General features: G+C 43.9%; 1 protein-coding gene and 1 pseudogene across 5 annotated transcripts; one reads left to right on the top strand and one right to left on the bottom strand.

Annotated features, from left to right (window-relative positions):
• Positions 1-99: 99 nt before the first annotated feature.
• ZDHHC4 (zDHHC palmitoyltransferase 4) lies at positions 100-8,899 on the bottom strand. Of its 5 annotated transcripts, XM_039880137.1 has the most exons (8): positions 8,805-8,899; positions 8,196-8,363; positions 7,499-7,622; positions 6,655-6,728; positions 6,305-6,483; positions 4,856-4,981; positions 3,460-3,704; positions 101-466 (listed from the first exon to the last, which is right to left on the bottom strand). In XM_039880137.1, the coding sequence occupies exons 2-8, from the start codon at positions 8,252-8,254 to the stop codon at positions 176-178; spliced, it is 1,098 nt and encodes a 365-aa protein (XP_039736071.1). In that variant the 5' UTR covers positions 8,255-8,363; positions 8,805-8,899; the 3' UTR covers positions 101-175. The 5 variants fall into 5 exon arrangements, with proteins under 5 accessions (XP_039736095.1, XP_039736071.1, XP_039736080.1 ...); XM_039880161.1 differs by lacking the exons at positions 8,196-8,363; positions 8,805-8,899 and adding an exon at positions 7,726-7,813 and having other exon boundaries at positions 100-466; positions 3,444-3,704; XM_039880146.1 differs by lacking the exon at positions 8,805-8,899 and having other exon boundaries at positions 8,168-8,363.
• Positions 8,900-11,436: 2,537 nt separating this feature from the next.
• LOC120617090 (uncharacterized) lies at positions 11,437-11,555 on the top strand (annotated as a pseudogene).
• The last annotated feature ends 6,229 nt before the right edge of the window (positions 11,556-17,784 follow it).

Genomic DNA, 17,784 nt, shown 5'->3' with positions numbered 1-17,784 from the left:
TTAGGCACTCAGTAAATGCTACTTCTCTCTTCCTTTCCTTTAACCACTGAAAGCCGATTCATAAATACATAGCAGAAACCAGAAAAAAACAAACAAGCAATGCTTACAAAGTAAGTATCCATATGTATAAATAAATGTATACAGTACTTAAAGGGCAGTAACACTCTTCCCATTCTTATTTCTTCTTTCTCTCATAATGAACAGCAGCAGGTAGAAAGATCTCTCTAAGGTTGCTCCACAGCCCGTGGGAGTGACTGTTCCGGTAGACCCAGGGCTCTGCTGATGTGGGCCGGACCATGCCGGGGCAATGCTGGCACCTGGCCCGGTTACCTCTGTACCACTCGTTAGTGGTCTGGTTGGTGGCAGCCAGGTACAGAGCAAAGCACAGGTAGCCGCCCAGGAGGAAACTCAGAATCAGGACAAAGCCCAGCATGAAGACAATCCTTGGGAAGGTCAGGAACAGGTACTAGGGACAAAGAAGCAGCAGCATGTTAGGCAGCTGGGTCGTGACACAAGTAAGGGTCAGCACCTACCGTCCCTGGTCCTGTGCACGGGACCGTCAGAGCTGCCTCCCCAGCTCACCCACCTCCGTGCACGTCTGACCCACTGGACACAAATCAGAACCATAAACAGCACTGAGCAATAGCCCAGGAAGAAATCCTAAATGTAGAGTTTAATATGGGATAAACGAAGTCTGTACACTTAAGGGAAAGAGAACAGATACTCAGAAGATGATGCTATGCCAGTTAGCTATTTATAAAACAAAGACATACACGTAGACCTTAGTTCACGCATCGAAATAAGGTCCAAATGGATAGAGGAGAGCTCGCTCTTAAAATGAAACACCAGAGACGCATGCACGAGGGCACACACTGTACAGTGCACCGAGTTTAACAGCCCCTCTTCCCACAAGAAACAAGTTAACTGTCCAATCACGAGGAAGAATAAAATTCTGGGATAGTCGTACTATAGAAAAATAAGGAGCCATTAAAATGAGTTCAATTTTTATGTACTAATTTGGAAAAGATGTTGGTAGTATATTTTTTAATGAGAAAGATGACATGCCAGGATCACAATGGTACCCTATTTGTGTAAACACAAAACTAACTCTAGGAAGGTGTATGGCAGTATAAACAAGCATAGGAAAAAAACTTGAAATATACACATTGAACTACAAAAGCAGTTGCCTCCGGGGAGAAAGTGTTGGGAGGGGAGGGGAATAAGTTTTCATTTCATTTTGTTTTCAAGATGTTTTAAATTTTTTCTTCCCCTACCCCAGCTTTGAGATATAACTGACATATAACATTGTGAAAATTTAAGGTGCACAATGCAGTGTAAAACATGATTATATATATGTATAGAAATAATTACCACGATAAGGTTAGTTAACATATCCAGCACCTCACAGTTACAATTTTTTGTATGTATGATGAGAACTTTTAAGAGCTGGTGTCTTAGCAACTTTCAAATACACAACTAGAGTCGCGACGCTGTGCATTATGTCCTGGGTCTTATTCGTGTGTCGCTGGGAAGTTTGTACCCCTTGACCACCTTGACTTATTCCCCATTCCTCCCTCCTTTTCCTTTTAAGCACTTCCGGACTGCTTGAATTTTTATAATTTATTTTTTTATAATAAAATGAATTTTGAAAGAGTTAAATATTTTTGAAAGTTAGATAAAAAGAGGAACAAATGATTACCAAAACCCTTGATGGGAGAGAGTTTCTAATTGAGGTCACAAAGAAAATAGATTTGATGAGGAAGAATGTTCACAATTTTTTATACGAAAACAATACATAAATAGAAAACAAATACAACAAGAAGGACCCATCATTATTACATAAAGACCTCAAATCAAAAGTTACTCTAATATCAAACAGGTAAACAATGAAAGGACATCATTCACAAAAAAAAAAAAAAATATATACAAATGACTGACAGTCGAGGAAAGTAATCAAAGTAATGAAAGAATATAATTTTTAAAAAGGGCGCACCAAGTTTTCCTATTAAACTAGAGGCACCTCTCACCCACAGGCAGTGTCAATGTCGGCTCTGATGCAGTAAAATGACCACGTACACATTGTTCTAAGAACGAGGTTTCAAAAAACAATTTGACAATAGATGTTAATATCAAAAGACTTACAACTGTTGATAATCTTTGACCCAGTCTTTATATATTTTTGAATCTATCCTAAAGAAACTCCTAAATACAGAACCAAAACCACATACACAGATTACTCACTAGCAAGGAGAAAATGTACTTCACCAATGGAGACAGCTGGTAGACACCGCCTTTACCAATGAATCAATCCAGGCTCCACTGATCCTAGGTTACGTCTCTACTTAGGAAGCTTTTTTGCCAAGAAAATTTAAACTGAATCTAATTCAGGCTCTAGAACTTCTGGTTTACAATAACATAAGAAAACAAAGAAAGATTAGATGACACAATTAGGAAAAAGACAAATCTAGAACATCGGACATTCTAATAGGCAACTAGGTATCTATTTCATGAAAAACGTGGGGCAGTTTTAGACCAAAAGAGACTAAAAAGACATTCGAATGTGACACATAACTATTAAATGGGTTTTGGCTCGAGGAGGTAAAAGAGCTAGGATGATTATAATAAAAAAGATCGATAATAAGTGTTGGCAAGGATGCGGAGAAACTGGAACCTTCACACACTGCAGGTGGGAAGGTAAATGGTGCAGCTGCTCTGGAAAAGTCTGGCAGTTCCTCAAATGATTACAAAGAGAGTTACCATATGACCCCTCAGCAATTCTACTCCTAGGTATAACTCAAGAGAAATAAAAACCTATGTCCACAGAAAAACTTGTATACAAATGCTCATAGCAGCATTATTCGAAAATAAAGAGAAAGTGGAAACACTCACACGTCCATCAACTGAGGAACAGAAGAAAATGTGGTACCTACACAATGGGGTATTTTTCAGGCATAACGAGGCACGAAGTACTGATTCACGCCACGACATGGATCAACCTTGAAAACACTGTGCTCAGGGAAAGAAGCCGATCCAAAAGGTCAGATCGTATGATTCCATTTACATAAAATGTCCAAAAAAGGCAAATCGAATGTCCAAAATGTCCAAATTATATGTCCAAAAAAGAGACAGAAAGCAGATTAGTGACGGCCACAGCCGAGGGAGAAGGGCACGGGGAGTGACTGCTGACAGGAGCGGGTTTCTTTCTGAGGTGATGGAACATTCTGAAATCAGCGATGGTTATACAACTCTGTGACTATACTAACGCCACTGAACGGTTACTTTAAAAGAGTGAATTTTATGGTATGTGAATTATTTATCCATTTTAAAAGATTACATATCAATTTTTTAAAAGGAACGGCTTCATGTTTGTACTGGGTGAATGTATGTCCTTTTTCCAATTTTGAAACCTGAAGTTAGAAACATACCCCGCACACCATACTCACCTGAATAATCAGTTACCTGAACAAGAAAGACGGTGTCAATAACTTGGAAGTGTCCAAGGTCATCAACGTAAGTCTCCAGGTTCAAGTCCGACACCATCACCAACCGGACCAGAAACATAGTGGTCACAGTGGCCACGGTGGCAGCTGAGGCCATCAACGTCAAGAGGTAGATGAGGAAGTACCTGGTGTTCCAGGCCCCGATGCAGTTGTTCACCCAGACGCAGTGATGGTCAAAACGGTGCACACATCGGTTACACACACCTGCACAGAAACGGGAAGCCACAACCCTGCGTTGGTCCTTGATGAGACAATGACGCCAGGCACACCTACTGACATACATACGGGCAGTATGAGCTGGAGGAAATGGCAGCTGCAGTGACCCAGCTTTCAGAATTGCGTTGTTCAAAACACAAAACAGTAGCCACCAGCCCAGCCACAGATAGGTATTGAGCACTGGAAATGTGGCTAAAAGAAAAACTTGAAGAATACTTGTTGGTATCGATAAATTTACAGTTGTTTTTCAGTTTGTGCAATGCTCCTTTTGAGATCAATGTGAATAATACTGAGACGACGCAAGAGTTAGTGAATTTACTTAACTTAATCATTTTTAAAACTAATGCTTTTGCTTTAAAAAGTCAAATTCTTCTGATAAATATGAACCATTAAGTCAATGTAGATATGCGTATTAAAGGAAAATGAATATTGGTACTGATTCAATTATTTAAGTACTTTTAAGAATGTTTGGAATGGCTTGGGTATAGAAATCTGCTCTTCCAACTGTAAATTTTATAAAAACTAAATACAGATCAAGTATTTCCGATGAAAATTTGGTGTCTGGATTGAGATGTGCTATAAATGTAAACTACACATCAGATTTCAAAGACTTCATATGACAAAAGAGAATATAAACTATCCCACAAATGATTTTTTATACTGATTACATGTTAGAGTATTTTAGATATGTTGGGTAAATAAAATACATGATTAAAATTAATTTCACCTATTTCTTTTTTACTTTTGTAATGTAGCAATGAGAACATTTAAAATCACGTATGTGGCTCATATTGTATTTCTGTTGGACAGCGCTAGTCTAGAATCTTGGTAACTCCCCAGAAAAACAGACTCAGCTGAGACTGAAATCTGCAAGCACAACATCCTGCAGAAACCTGTCTTGGGCAGTATGCTTTGCCACGTGGCAAGGGAAGGGTTGTCATGCCCAGACCGAGGGTTGCCCACTACACGAGCACACAAGGCCTCACCTCCAGTCACCTAGAAGAAACCTCTACCAGCAGTGGCTGCCCCACGTATGGGGGTCAAGTGGCCCTGCCCTTTGACCTATGTAACACTCCCTTACAGACGAAGCCCACGTGTCCGTGAGAGGCTAGAGCTGGGGCAGCCAGAGCCACACTTACTGCAGTGCTTGGATCGCGCTGGCTTCCTTAAACCACAAGTAGAGCACCTCATGTTCTTTGGGAACATCACTTCATCAAATTCATAAACTTGAAGAAACAATAATTCATTTGCTTTTGTTATGGTACCTGAAAAGAGGAACAAATGTCAGTTTTAAGCAATACAGTGGACTGGATATTCACAAAACCTGTCCACGCACAGCACAACTAAAGCTGCTATATTTACTACTTTAAATAACTCATTTTAGACTTCTTAGCAGCTTTACTGATATAATTCATAAAACTAATTTACCCATTTAAAATGTACGATTCAATGGTTTTGAGTACATTCACAGAGTTGTGCGAACATCACCGCGATCAACTTTAGAACATTTTCTTAACCCTGAAAATCGCTCTCCATTTCTCTCTAAATCTCCCAGTCCCTGGCAAACGCTAATCAATGTTCTGTCTCTACAGATTTGCCTTTTCTGGATACTTTATATAAATGGAATTATACAATATGTGGTCTTTTAAATCTGGATTCTTTCACTTAACATCATGTTTTCAAGGTTCATCCATTTTGTAGCATGTATAATAAGAACTTCATTCCTTATTGCTGAATAATAGTCCAAGGAATAGGTAAACCACAGTTTATGCTGATGGACATTTAGTGCTTCAAGAACAGGAAAGGTTAAAAGAATGGCAGAAAAAAAACAAGCATAATATCAATCAAAAGATACATAATATCAATCAAAATATAATAATATTAGTATCAGACAAAAGAGACTTGAGAGCAATGAGTATTACTAGTGACAGTAATTCATTATATTTTAAAAAAAGATTTAAAAAAAGAGATGATAGTAATTCTAAACTTGAATGTATCCAATACTATGTAATTAACTAACGTACACACACAGTTTCAAAATATGTGAAGCAAAAATTAACTACAAGGAGAAATCTGTCAAATCTACCATTAGAATGAGATAACGTAACTGTCAGTAATTGATCAAACACAAAAAAATTAGTATGACTATAAAAGACTGGAACATTATTAACGAACTTGATCCTATATACTTACAGGGTTCTCTGTACCCAAGAACACATTCTTTTGAAGCACACACAGATCAGGTACAAAAACTGACCACACACCCAGGCATAATACAAATATCGATAAAATTTTCAAAAGAAACAGTATCCTACAGACCATAACCTCTCTATATAACACATTAAGTGAAAGTATTAAAAAATTAAACTAAAAAATTTGTATGGAAAATTTTAAACAGTTCTAAATAACCCATGGCTCAAAGAAGAAAAAGATAAAATAAGAAAACACTCAAAACTGAAAGATCACGCAAACAATATACATCAAATCGTTTGCAAAGTCCTCAAAGGGATCACTACTTGTTTGCGGCACTATCGGTAAGACTGACAGCTGAGCCGTCGCCAGTCTCTATACTAACAGCTTTAACTTACCAGGGTCAGTTACACAACTTAGGGTGAAAAAAAACAAGTTTACAATCAGCAGCAGATAAGGCAGAGAAAGGGAATATAAGGAGAGTTCCAGCGCTCGACAGTAGCCAAATATTTCCCAGGTGTATTCAGCATAAACCATTCCTTGCAATGTGAGGTGCAGGATAATGAAAGTGTGGTTTCTGAAAGGAAATAGGTACATAAGAAACTATATGAAACATTTTACAAAGCGCCTAGCACGTAATACGTACTTAGAACATGTTATCTATTATTATTATTACTCTGAAGCTACAGGATAGCAACAATTAACAACCAAAACAGAAGATAATATTTAAACTCTGAAATATAAATACCGTGTGTGAAAGAGGTAATGAAGCAGTCTTAACATGGCTCTCTGAAGGCATTCTGGAATTATATAGGAAAATATCTGAAACAAAAGAGAAAAGATTCAATTTCATTTTTAATCCTCCCCTTCCCCAAACAATTAGATGCCTAAGGTTCAGCAGGCAATGCTGGTGATATTAAGTTGTGATTCCGCATAGGGGCAAAGAAGAGATTTAAGAGAGAATAGAGAGGAGGGCTTCCCTCGGCTGGCCTTCCTGATACCAACTCCTCCACCTCCATCCTGACCTCAAAGAAGGTACCGCGTCAGGGTCTTCAGGCAAAGGGAGGTGAGCCGAGGGGATAATCAGGTAACGCTAATGTGAACGCCACTCCTTCCCTGCCTTGGGTTCAATCCTGCATTCCAAAGTCCACCTCCAAATCGCTGGCCATTAGCCCAGGTCCCTCTGAAGTCAACCCTTCCCAAGGGCTGCTCATCCCAACTTTTTTTGCGCAGTGATACTCGAAAGAATGTGGGCAGCCCAATGCTTAGCTTTCTGCTCACACATCACGAGTTTCACCTAAAAGGCCCCTCCAGGCAGACACTGCTCACATCTATGACCAACTATAGGTAACAAATCCAGAGAGAAATAGCCAACCTTGAGAATACTGTTTTCTCTCAAAGCATCATCACAAGATTACTTTCAACAATAACGACAACGAAACTCCCAGAGAATATACTACAACTGCCCTAGATGAAAGAACAAGTAAACAAATGAATAAAAATGGCATCCCTTTCTCATTCTGTTAGGAAAGTGGTGAGCCTTTTAGTCGGGTGGTATTCAAAATCCAGTGGTCTACAACCATTATTGTTACCTGTGCGCCTCCCCTGACCAGGCCTTTCAGGCGATGAGTTTTTGAGCAGATGCAGATCATAACACCCCCTATCAGCACCAAAGCCAGGTAGAACAAAAAGAGAACCAGAAAGTCCATCCTGAGGCTACAAAAGAAAAGAAAGTGTGACTATAATGAGATTCATTCCACAGCACACAGTGTCAGACATTAACTACTTAAACAGCTCCCCAAACAGCCCTAAAGCACACTCTGCCTCTTCAGTTGGGCCTCTCAGAAGGTCCTGAGCTCTTTCTCTTGCAAAAGCTCCATCGTGGTCTGCTCTGGGGCATCTTCTATCTGCAAATTCCAAAATGAAGTGGGGAAGAATATGCAAAATGCATCCGCCTCCCTCCTCCCAGCAACGAATCATTTTTTTTACTTCCTTAAATACATTCACAAAGATACTGGAACAGAACGTGGCCAAAAGAATCTGTTAACAATGCTATCAAAACAAGCACCCCCTAGAGACAGTGCAGAGCCCAGAATCAGGCATCCTGTCCTTGGAGTGATGTATTAATACAGGCCTGTATTAAAAAACTGGAGATGGCTACTTACAGCCTTAGCAAGTAAGATTTTGGGCCAGACTTCCAAAGGAGATCACCAAACTAGAAACTATTCATAAGATAGGAAACAAAGAGCAACAATTCTCACGAGGTGTTAAGAATTCAGGGTCCCCGACCTACAAATTTCTTTTGTTTGGATTTCAGTCGGCAGCTCTGGCATTCCTCCTCCCAACATTCACGGAGAATTCAAAAGGCATCTCCTCTCGGGCAGCAGCGTGCACCTGGCACGACAGATGACACCCAAAGCTGAAGGAGGCATGGTTCCTCCAAGAGGCTGAATCCGGCTGCAAAGACAGATCAATTCAACGCTCACATAATAGGTGTCGGGGTGGAATACATTGTGGAAAAGAACCTGGAAGTCGGGGGATGTTGAGACCCCGCAGAGGTAACGGGGTTATAAGACTTCGAGAGAAAAAGCTAACTGGGAAGAAATAAGCTGGGAGCCTCGGATACTGGTGTGTACCCCTACCCCTGAGGTGCCCATGCTGGGGACCTGAAGTAGCCTCCCAAAGCTACTCTCTATCCCAGGGTCCCGGTGGGTGGGCGTGGCAGGAACTTTACCCTGGGGCCAGAACCCAGGGTGGAAGGCGGGGTGCAGAAGGCTCGAGGAGAACACTGGGGGTGTGTCCAGGCCCTGGGCTGGGTGGAGGAAGGACGGGTCAGGCCGGGAGACCGACACCCTGGACCCGCGGGGCTATCTGAGATCCCAAACGAAGCCCCCTTACCTGCGGAAGGAAGAAACCACCAGCCCAACCGCAACGCCGCCTCCAGGGCGCGCCCCACACTTCCGGCGGGCCAGTGACGTAGGCACGCGTCGCTGGCGGGAAGGCCGACTTCCGGCGGAAGTGCAGGTGGCGGGGGCCTACCTCGGGGGCGGGGCCTGACCGGGGCGGGGCCTTGTGGGCGGGGCCTGTCCCGCGTGGTCTGTAGCCTCCGGAGTGCTGCTTGTGGCGCCTCTCCACGCCTCCAGACGATGTTAGACTCAGACCGTTGGAAAGTCGGACTTTAGAGCGCTCTTTCCAGGAGATCTCACAAAAAAAACCGTCCTGGGCCTGGTGCAGGCGAGGACGCAGGTGTTGTGAAGCAGGGGCCCGGGGCGCGCGGGGCAGGCACTCCTGGGGGTCCAAACGCCGTGTCTTCTTGATGGACAGCTTGCTTTGCTTTCTCCCGGCCACACCGTTGCGCTCTGTCTGAACCACTCCAGTATCTCTGCTCCTGCCGCCTGGGGACAGCTCCGAACCTTCTGTCTCTGGGACCCTCGCCCCACTAAAGTGGCCTCGGTCCTCGGCTGTTGAGCGCCGCGTGGGGTGGGGAGGGACAGGGGACACCAGAAACAACACTGGGCACCTTTAACAGCCAAGCGCGAGTAAAGGAGGCAGTGGGTACCGAGGAGGAGACCCCTGGGCTAAGTAGATCAGGGACGCCCGCCCGAAACCAGGTTCGTGCTCGGGGGCACCCGGCGCAAGGTCACTGGTTCAGTCCGGAGTAAGGCGCTCGCTTCGGGCTCTGGAAAAGGTGACAGACGAACTACGATACCCACGATCGCAGAAATTTCAGGCGACTCCCGGGTAAGACACCAAATCTAAGGACGATCTCGTTTGTGTTATGAATGGGAATTTTCTTAGTGTTCATCCTCTTCTGCTTCACAATTAGCCTGGGAATCCATCCTGGCCTCTGCGGTTCTGGTCGACTCGCGTAAATTCCGTGTCCTACCTCTCCCCCGCCTCGCTCGGGCGCGACCCCGCGTGCCCTCAGTCGCTTTCCCTCATCCTCGGCGGAGGTTAGGGTCCCCCTTCTCCACGACTACGTGTTCTCTCTGGGGCCACTTCGGTTTACCACCTGGGAAACCCCACGCCTTCTTTTTACTGTAAAGAAGCGTCTTAGTTTCCTGTGTTTGGACGTTTGCCCCCCTCTCTCATGCCTTTCAGACACTGTCAAATTAGGGCCACCCCTACTGGACTCCCACCGCCACTTCCCACATGGTCTAGCGGTTAGGATTCCTGGTTTTCACCCCAAACGCCCAGGTCAGCCAGGCCGGTATCTGAGCCGCCAATGACTCTGTCGGGTCTGTGCCTGATACCACAGAAGCCAACCTACCACCCGCTTGCCCTCTGGAGCCGGGATGTAGCTGAGAAATTCTCCAGCCTCATTTAGGCAAAAAGTTGTGAGATCTATGTTCCTACCAACCATCCATGGTTCTAAGCCCTTAGGGAATTGGAACAGACCTGTGATCACAGATCTGGGGTATGAGCAGCCAGACCTCCATCCTGGAGGGCTCCCTGTTGGGATGCCACCTCTGGAATTGGAAATCATTTGGATACCACCTGTTAACAAGAAAACAGCTGATCTTTTTCTATAATACAGCCTGGCCCCAGTATAAATTGGAGGATGGAGAAAGTTGGCTGGCGAATGGCTCCTTCGCTTACAATACTATAGTCCAATTAGTTTTATTTTGCCAAAAACAAAAACAAACAAACAAACAAAAAAGGGATGAAATGCTGTGTGTCCAGCTTTTCATGGCCCTATATCAGAACAGGGGTCTGCAAAAAAAAAAATGTAGTCTAGAGGGCAATGCGCCTACTTTAACAGAAACAAAGGCCTTGCTTTCCGTTCTGGAATATACTGAAGACCCCAGCGGCTAGAAGCCGATCAATGTGCAGTCTGCAGAGAGGAGGGTCATTGGAAAGAGGAAGGCCCCCGACGCTTCCAAAGAAAGCCCCACAGTCTGCAAGACCCTGACCCATGCTAGAGATGGCACATTTGACAGGAGGAGAGGCCTGAAGGAGCCAAGAGGTTCTTCATGAGGCCCTAAAAGTCACCCCTGAGGAGCCTCGGCTAATCCTGATCGAAGCGGGGAGAAACCTATCCTGCCTGCTATTTGAACAACCCCAACATCCACCCACTGGGGCCCCTGGACATCATGTCCACCCCACCCAATATTGGGGCACCCAACCTTGAGAAGATTGGCAGAGTGGTTTTCCTGTCATGCCAAAGGCTCAAGGAAGTTTCAGATACCAGCTAGTGCTTACTGATACCTTTTTGGGATGGGCAGAGGCATTCGCCACTCGAACTAAAACCGCCCCAGAGGTTTCAAAGACTCTCTTAAAAGAAATCATCCCAAGATTTGGGTTCCCAAAGCGTTAATGGGCCGACCTTTATATTAGCTATTACTAAGAACACCTCTTAAGTCTTAGGCATCAAATGGCGCCTCCACATTGCTTCGGAGACCCCAGTCCTCAGGAAAAGTACAACGGACCAATCAGACACTCAAGAAAACCCTAGCTAACCTGTGCTAGGAAGCCCATCTTCCCTGGACCGACCTCCTCCTCATAGCCTGTTAAGACTGCAGGAGCCCTTGTCTACAGCCACGCCGCCCTGAACAAGCCCGACCCCGTCTGCTCTCAGAAGCTAAGCAGGGTCGGGCCTGGTTAGTACTTGGATGGGAGACCACCTAGGAAGACCAGGTGCTGTAGGCCTAAAATATAAAAAATAAGGGATTGTAAGCTGACAAGGTCCTTGCAATCTGTGAGGTCAACCAAGGGTTGCCTCGCCTAAAAAAAAATTAAATAAAAATTAAAATAAAATAAGAGACTGTGGGAGCCCTGAAGGGGTTACCTAAACTGAGTCCATACGAATGAACATATGGCAGACCTGTCCCGTGTGGGCCTACTTGTCAAGAAAACGTCCGTGACCTGGACAGGCTAAAATTTGCCACCCACGTCGGGGAAGTAGCCACAGCCCTCCAGTCCTTTGGAAACCAAGAACTACCTCTGCCTTCCACTTTCACATCCCTTCTGACCTAGAGACTGGGTTTATCTGAAAACCTGGAGGGAAAACGGATCCCAAGACCAGACAGAGCCCAAATGCAAAGGGCCTTATTTAGTAATTCTAACTACCAACTCTGTCCTTAAGTTACAGGGAGTAATGCCTTGGATCCATCACACCAGGGTCAAATAGACGACCGGTCCAGAACCTCAGTCCCTCTAGAACTCGCAGCATCCCTGCGAGCCTGTAGCAGACCTCGAGCTCCCGCTCCGCAGGAACACCAAACGAGAGCAGCAGCGCTCTCACGCCTTGCAGGCGGGCTCCAGCCCTAAGACTTCAATGCTTTCTGTGCTGTACTAGAAAGGGAGAATCACACGGGTTGCTGTCGTACACTATCCGCCAAGACAGACATGGGGTCCACTGGTAGAACCAGACAAACTCGCTTCCCTGGGTCAAGCAGATCTAGCCCTAAACAGGTGGGGAAAGCCTCGCAGAAGAACATGTGCCCCATCTGGGTGTTTTCTTATGTGGTCACCGCCATAACACAGAAAAGGCCAGCCCTAGGCTACCCCTGCCTGGAAAAAACCTAGCACCAGGGAGAATGCACCCTTGGTCGCTTAATCGTCAACAAGGTCACGATCTGTAATAATCCATAACCAACCCAAGACAAGAAGAGCGATTGGATTTATCTTGGCAGGAAAGGGGCAACCACAGGGGCCCTTGCCCCATGGGGTGGGTTCATATATCATGAGGTTGTCCTCTCCAATCTCACCAATATTATCAAAACCATAGCTTGGAGGACCGTGGGTGCACTAAGCGGCCTGAGGGTCTCGCTAGATTCACTGGCTAATGTAGCCCTTGGTAACAGGCAAGCCCTACACTATATTTTGGCTGAACAAGGAGGGGTATGTGCAGTTATCGACTCCTGTTGTACATGGATAAACAATACTAGGCAAGTGGAAGTTGATATCTGTGAAATATATAACCAAGCCAAATGATTACACTCATTTAGGAAAACTCCAAATATATCTGGGATGCTGTCAAAAATGTTCGCCTAACCTCACCTGGTTCTTTACTCTCTTTGGGCCTCTTGCCACTAAGAGGGCCCTGCCCCCTAACCTGTCTATTTTCTTTTGTCATTAAAAGACTTGAATCAGTCAAGCTTCAAATGGTAGTCACACAGGGATACCAATGACCAGGAGTAAAGCCAGGGGACAATCAGACCTATTTAAAGTTAGCATGGGAAAAATTTCTGGGAGCCCCCCAACAACACCCAAATTCAGCTAGAAGAAGTTATAGAAGGTGAACCTTCATCCTGAGACAGCGATGGAAGTGACCTCCAGAAGACCTCGCACTTCGTTATTATCTAACCTCCATTGTAAATGACACACCTACAGGCTCAGTGACAGCTGACAATCACCACGACGATGACCAAAAGAAACCATAAAAAGACAGGAAAAAACGTGGATTCTGAAAAGCTTACTCACCTTCTTTCTGGAAAAACCAGGGATATCTCTCACCCTCATCTGCCTAGACCCACCCAACCCACCCAATATCAACAGCTAGATCCTGAGCCGCAGAGCAAATTCGAGTGCCCATTTTCTCGCCATTGCATAAACCTCGTGCTGCTAAGGCTTGCTTTCAGTCTCAAAGTGGCTTCGTGACACCAAATGGGAAAGGATCCCCGCTTGGGGCCCTTGAAAAGGGGACTTTCGCCTCTTAGGTAACAAGAGCAGTGACAATTGCCTGATGCCAAACCTGGAGAATAAGAAGGAAAGCTGTTTAATGATAGTTGAACCTGGGATGAAAAGAGCTGCTTTCAAACATAGCACTGAGAAGTCCCCCGTGGGGTGAAGGCCTCTGAATCCACTGAGACCAGTCTATTCTTGATACCTCTGCGGACCTGGCTAACTGAACCAGGCCTAACCTCCCTTTGAGGGGAAATGTCGGATTTCCAAACACTGGCCTTGAACTCTTCTCTCTTCCTGTCTGTCTTTGCCGCCTACCCCCCCAAAAAAAGCTTTTTCTATTTAAAAAAACTTACCATGCTGGGCACCTTCAATACATTGTATGCAAGGCCTTCATGAACTTGGGGACAAAGAATTGGGGGAAAAAAACAAAATTAGAAGAGGTGATATCACCAGGGAAGACTGGTTATAGACGGAGCCTCATTACATCCGAGTAGACTGGGTTCATCAGTGTCTCCAGCTGACTCATCACCCTACTAGTTAGTTCTGAGCTTGTGGTTAAATATTTTGAGTTAGCTTTTTGCTCATAAGTGCAGAACTTTATTTTTATCCCCATTCACTTTTTTTCTGGATGGTTTCAGTTGAGACTAACAATCTTGGTTTGATTGCCTATGTTATATTGTGCTAGGTTGCCTTTAATTTTTTTTAAATTTATGATAGCGATACAATATTCTGTTCTTGTAAAAGAGTCAAAGTATACGAAACAAAATATCTCCCTCGATCACTTCTCCCAAATCTCAGTCTCTTGACAGAATTAATCACTTGTTTAATGTGTATCCTCCAAAACTCTCATACAATTATACATATGTATTTATTCAACAAATACGTATTGAGTATCCAAAATACTAGGCACTATTCTAGGCCCTAGGAATGGAGCAATAAAACAGGAAAATCCCTGAACTTTATAGTTTACAGTCTAGTGTATATATACAAATATATAATTTGTCATTTACAGAAATGGTATCATCTTATACATAAGTATTCTCTATCTTGCTTTTTTTTCTGCTCGACATTTTAAATTTTGTAGAAATATATAAACAGCTAAAAAAGACTATTTTACTGTCTTAACTGTTACTTTATTGCCTATTTATATAAACATGAAAAATGTGAATTTTGTATTCACATAAAATGTTTACAGAGCTGTAATGGTATCTAGGTCATTTTTGAATTTTGCTTTTATTTAGTTTATCATAACTGCTTTTTCTTTAGATAGTTTTAATTATTCAAGGATATAGTATAATGAGCTTCATGTTATCTTATTGTTGGACATTTGTATTATTTCCTACTTTTTAACATTATAGTTAGTTTTGCAAGTAACATATTCATAGCTTTTATTTTTTTCGGTTGAATTATTTTCTTAGGATAAATCTCTTAATGGTCGACCAGTTCCTGAAATTCATGTTTTTCTGGCAGTTTTTTCCCCCTCTGTTCTTCAAAACCTCCAAGCATAAACCTTGACACTTATATTTTATAAATAGCATAGGAGAAAACACACTACTTCAGCCTAAAACCAAAATTTTAATGTAAGCTTGGTAGAAAGCATCGTGTCACTTGTGAAACACGTAGCAAAGAATCCCTCTTTGGAGCATTCCTGAATACTCCTGTCAGCCCCTGAAACTGGACCTGTGGTATCAGTTTTTTACCTGCTGCAAGATCAGTTGACAGGATCAACCGCCTTTTATACCGCCATCTCTTGTCCCCAAGGGAATGACTGAGGCAGTACTTAGGAAATGGAATACAGGACTTCAGAGCTTCCTTTGCAACAGACAGCTAGCGCATGAGGCTTATTTAAAATCAGTGATTTGGTGGTGAGGAGCAATTTTACAACGGAGAAAACCAAATTTCCGAAAGGAATGTAACAAAAGTATTTCTGTTGGAGGGCAAGGATTGGGTGTGTGTTTGTTTATCACTAGTAACTACTTTAATGACTAGCTCAAAGTAGATGCTCAATAAAAATGTGTTGAATGAATGACTGAAAGGAAAAGTATGAAGTATATACCTAAAGGAAATCTATATCCTGGATATCCTCAAAACAAAACTTCCTCTAGCCAGTAGATGGGGCCACAGTGCGTCACCATCTGCCAACTTAGAGCATAATGTAGAGGTGGCCAACCTACAATTCCAAATTTCCACTTGGCCTTCGTTACCTTGATGGCTGCTCCTGAAAGCAACTGCGTTCAGTGACCAGGTCGAAGTGGGGTTATCAGGGCAGACTCTGCATTTTCTGATTACTTCTCAACAGGCCTTAACTCAGTGCACTGCTCAGCTCTCCTCACCCCAAATGCTCTCTGTTCCTCTCGCCACCAACTCTGCAGTTCACCAGCCTCGGTGGTAGCTCTCAAATGAACGTATAAGTACGCTGTATCTAAAAATTATCCATTGTTTGTCAGAAATTCAAATTTAATTTTGTATTTTTATTTGCTAAATCTGGAGATCCTATTTCCAGCCACCACCTGAATGCCTCTCAACAGAGATTCTAGTTCTACCCTAACTGGGACCAGGAATTAGTCTTGCAGTTGGACTCTGGTCATCCATTGGCTAGCATTGCTGAGCAAAAAGCGGCATCCAGCCCCGGACACTGAGCTAGGGCTGAGCTGTCTCAGGATGGCCTCCGAGACATGTTCAGAAAAGAAAAGCCACCCAATAACCTGGAATAAAGGCAGACAAGCAAGAGTACAGGCCGAGTCCTGAGCGACGGTCCATCCCTTCGTGTAAAATACAGTTTGTGTTCCACTTGTTTGATTTGCACGTGACACAGGAAGGGGCTAGAGAAAGGCAAGGGATGATGTTTGAGTTCTGTCTCAGAGCTGTGGGCGTGAATGAATGGCACTGTCCCGGACTCATGACTTTCTTATTTAACGCTCTCGACACCAAGTGAGTCAGGACTGATGCTGAGGTCTGTGAAGAACAGACGTGAATGTAGTTCCAGGGAGAAATTGAGAATGAAAATATTGGATGGGAAGTCACGAAGGGGTTAAGAATATGAGCTCAGGAGTCAGGCTTCCTGGGTTACAGGCCAGGATCCATCTCGTCTGGTGCTGTATGGTGGTAGGCCAGGTGGTACTTAACCTCTCTGAGTCTCGGTTTCCTCATCTGTAAAGTAAGGATAAGAGAATCTACCTCAAAGGGTGGTTGTGAGGATTAAATGAGATAATGCATGTAAAGCACATTAAATCAATATTGGCCACTAATGTACGTGCAATCCTCAAAGTTAACAAAAGTGATTAATACAGAAGAACAAACTGAGAAGTATTTCTGGCTCAAGAGGTTTGGGGTATCAGAGGTCTTTATGTTGCAAGTATTAGTAATCCCAATTCAAACTGGATTAAACAACAAAAGAGACTTCTTGGCTCTGCCCCTAGAATGTCCGGAGATGGGGCGGGCTTCAGGAATGGTTTGAACCAGCAGCTCAATGGCATCATCAAGGATGGAGGTTCTTTTTGTCCCTCACTCTGCCACCCCAGTATCAGCTTTACCCTCAGGCCAGCTTTCCTCCTGGTGACAGGATGGCTGCCAGCCACGGTCGGGGCTTCATGCTTCCACGTTCACTTCAGATGAGGGAAGACTGGGGAGGTTTGCCTTAGCATTCCAAGTAGGACTGCTGAGTTTCACCTCATGGGTTTGAGTCATAGGCTCAGCCCTGAACCAATGATGGGGCCAGGAAAATGGAATGTGTGACTTGGCGAGTTAAACAAGGCCCGGTACTGAAGCTGTCGGAGGCATGTACTCCTCCCAAATCATAGCAGCTGCTCAGGGGAGAGGAAGATTCCAGATGGAGACCTGGGTAGCACTAGTAAGGAGCACGGATGCTGGGTAGGCACTCGATAAGTTGTCGTATCTGGAATGATGGGAAGAATATGTCAAAAATGTCCCTCAAAATTATGACTGAGCCCAGGATGAATGAAGACACAACAGCAAAAACATGGGCTGCTTGGGGCATAGCGGGAGTTTGCGGTAGATGTCCTTTGTTTCCCAGACTCAAAGGCAAATCTATTAATAAAATTCCTTCCTGGCAGCTGTCTCCTGGTGTAGGTTCAAAGAAATGTATATTCAAAGGAAGGGGGAGGAAATTTTAGCCACGAAGCTGCAGTAGCAGTTCTGCAAGGTCACCCAGAATGGAAGTGATTCTTTAGGAAGAGCAAGAAGGTGTAAAGAGAGAAGAGGCAGACATCAAAGGGCCGGCAGAAAAAGA

The sequence above is a fragment of the Pteropus medius genome, unplaced genomic scaffold (genome assembly GCF_902729225.1).
Source record: "Pteropus medius unplaced genomic scaffold, Ma_sr-lr_union100, whole genome shotgun sequence".
NCBI classification, from domain to species: domain Eukaryota; kingdom Metazoa; phylum Chordata; class Mammalia; order Chiroptera; family Pteropodidae; genus Pteropus; species Pteropus medius.
This window is presented reverse-complemented; position numbering and strand designations above follow the sequence as displayed.

What these genes read in the sequence shown, in the direction of transcription:
- ZDHHC4 (XM_039880137.1), bottom strand. Translation starts at nt 8,254, where the DNA reads ATGTTGGGAGGAGGAATGCCAGAGCTGCCGACTGAAATCCAAACAAAA. An exon ending in TGGTCAGGGGAGGCGCACAG is followed by an intron (nt 6,729 to 7,498) that starts GTAACAATAATG and finishes CTTTTGTTTCAG; the next exon opens with ATATTTTCCTATATAATTCC. An exon ending in ACACCGTCTTTCTTGTTCAG is followed by an intron (nt 467 to 3,459) that starts GTAACTGATTAT and finishes CTTTGTCCCTAG; the next exon opens with TACCTGTTCCTGACCTTCCC.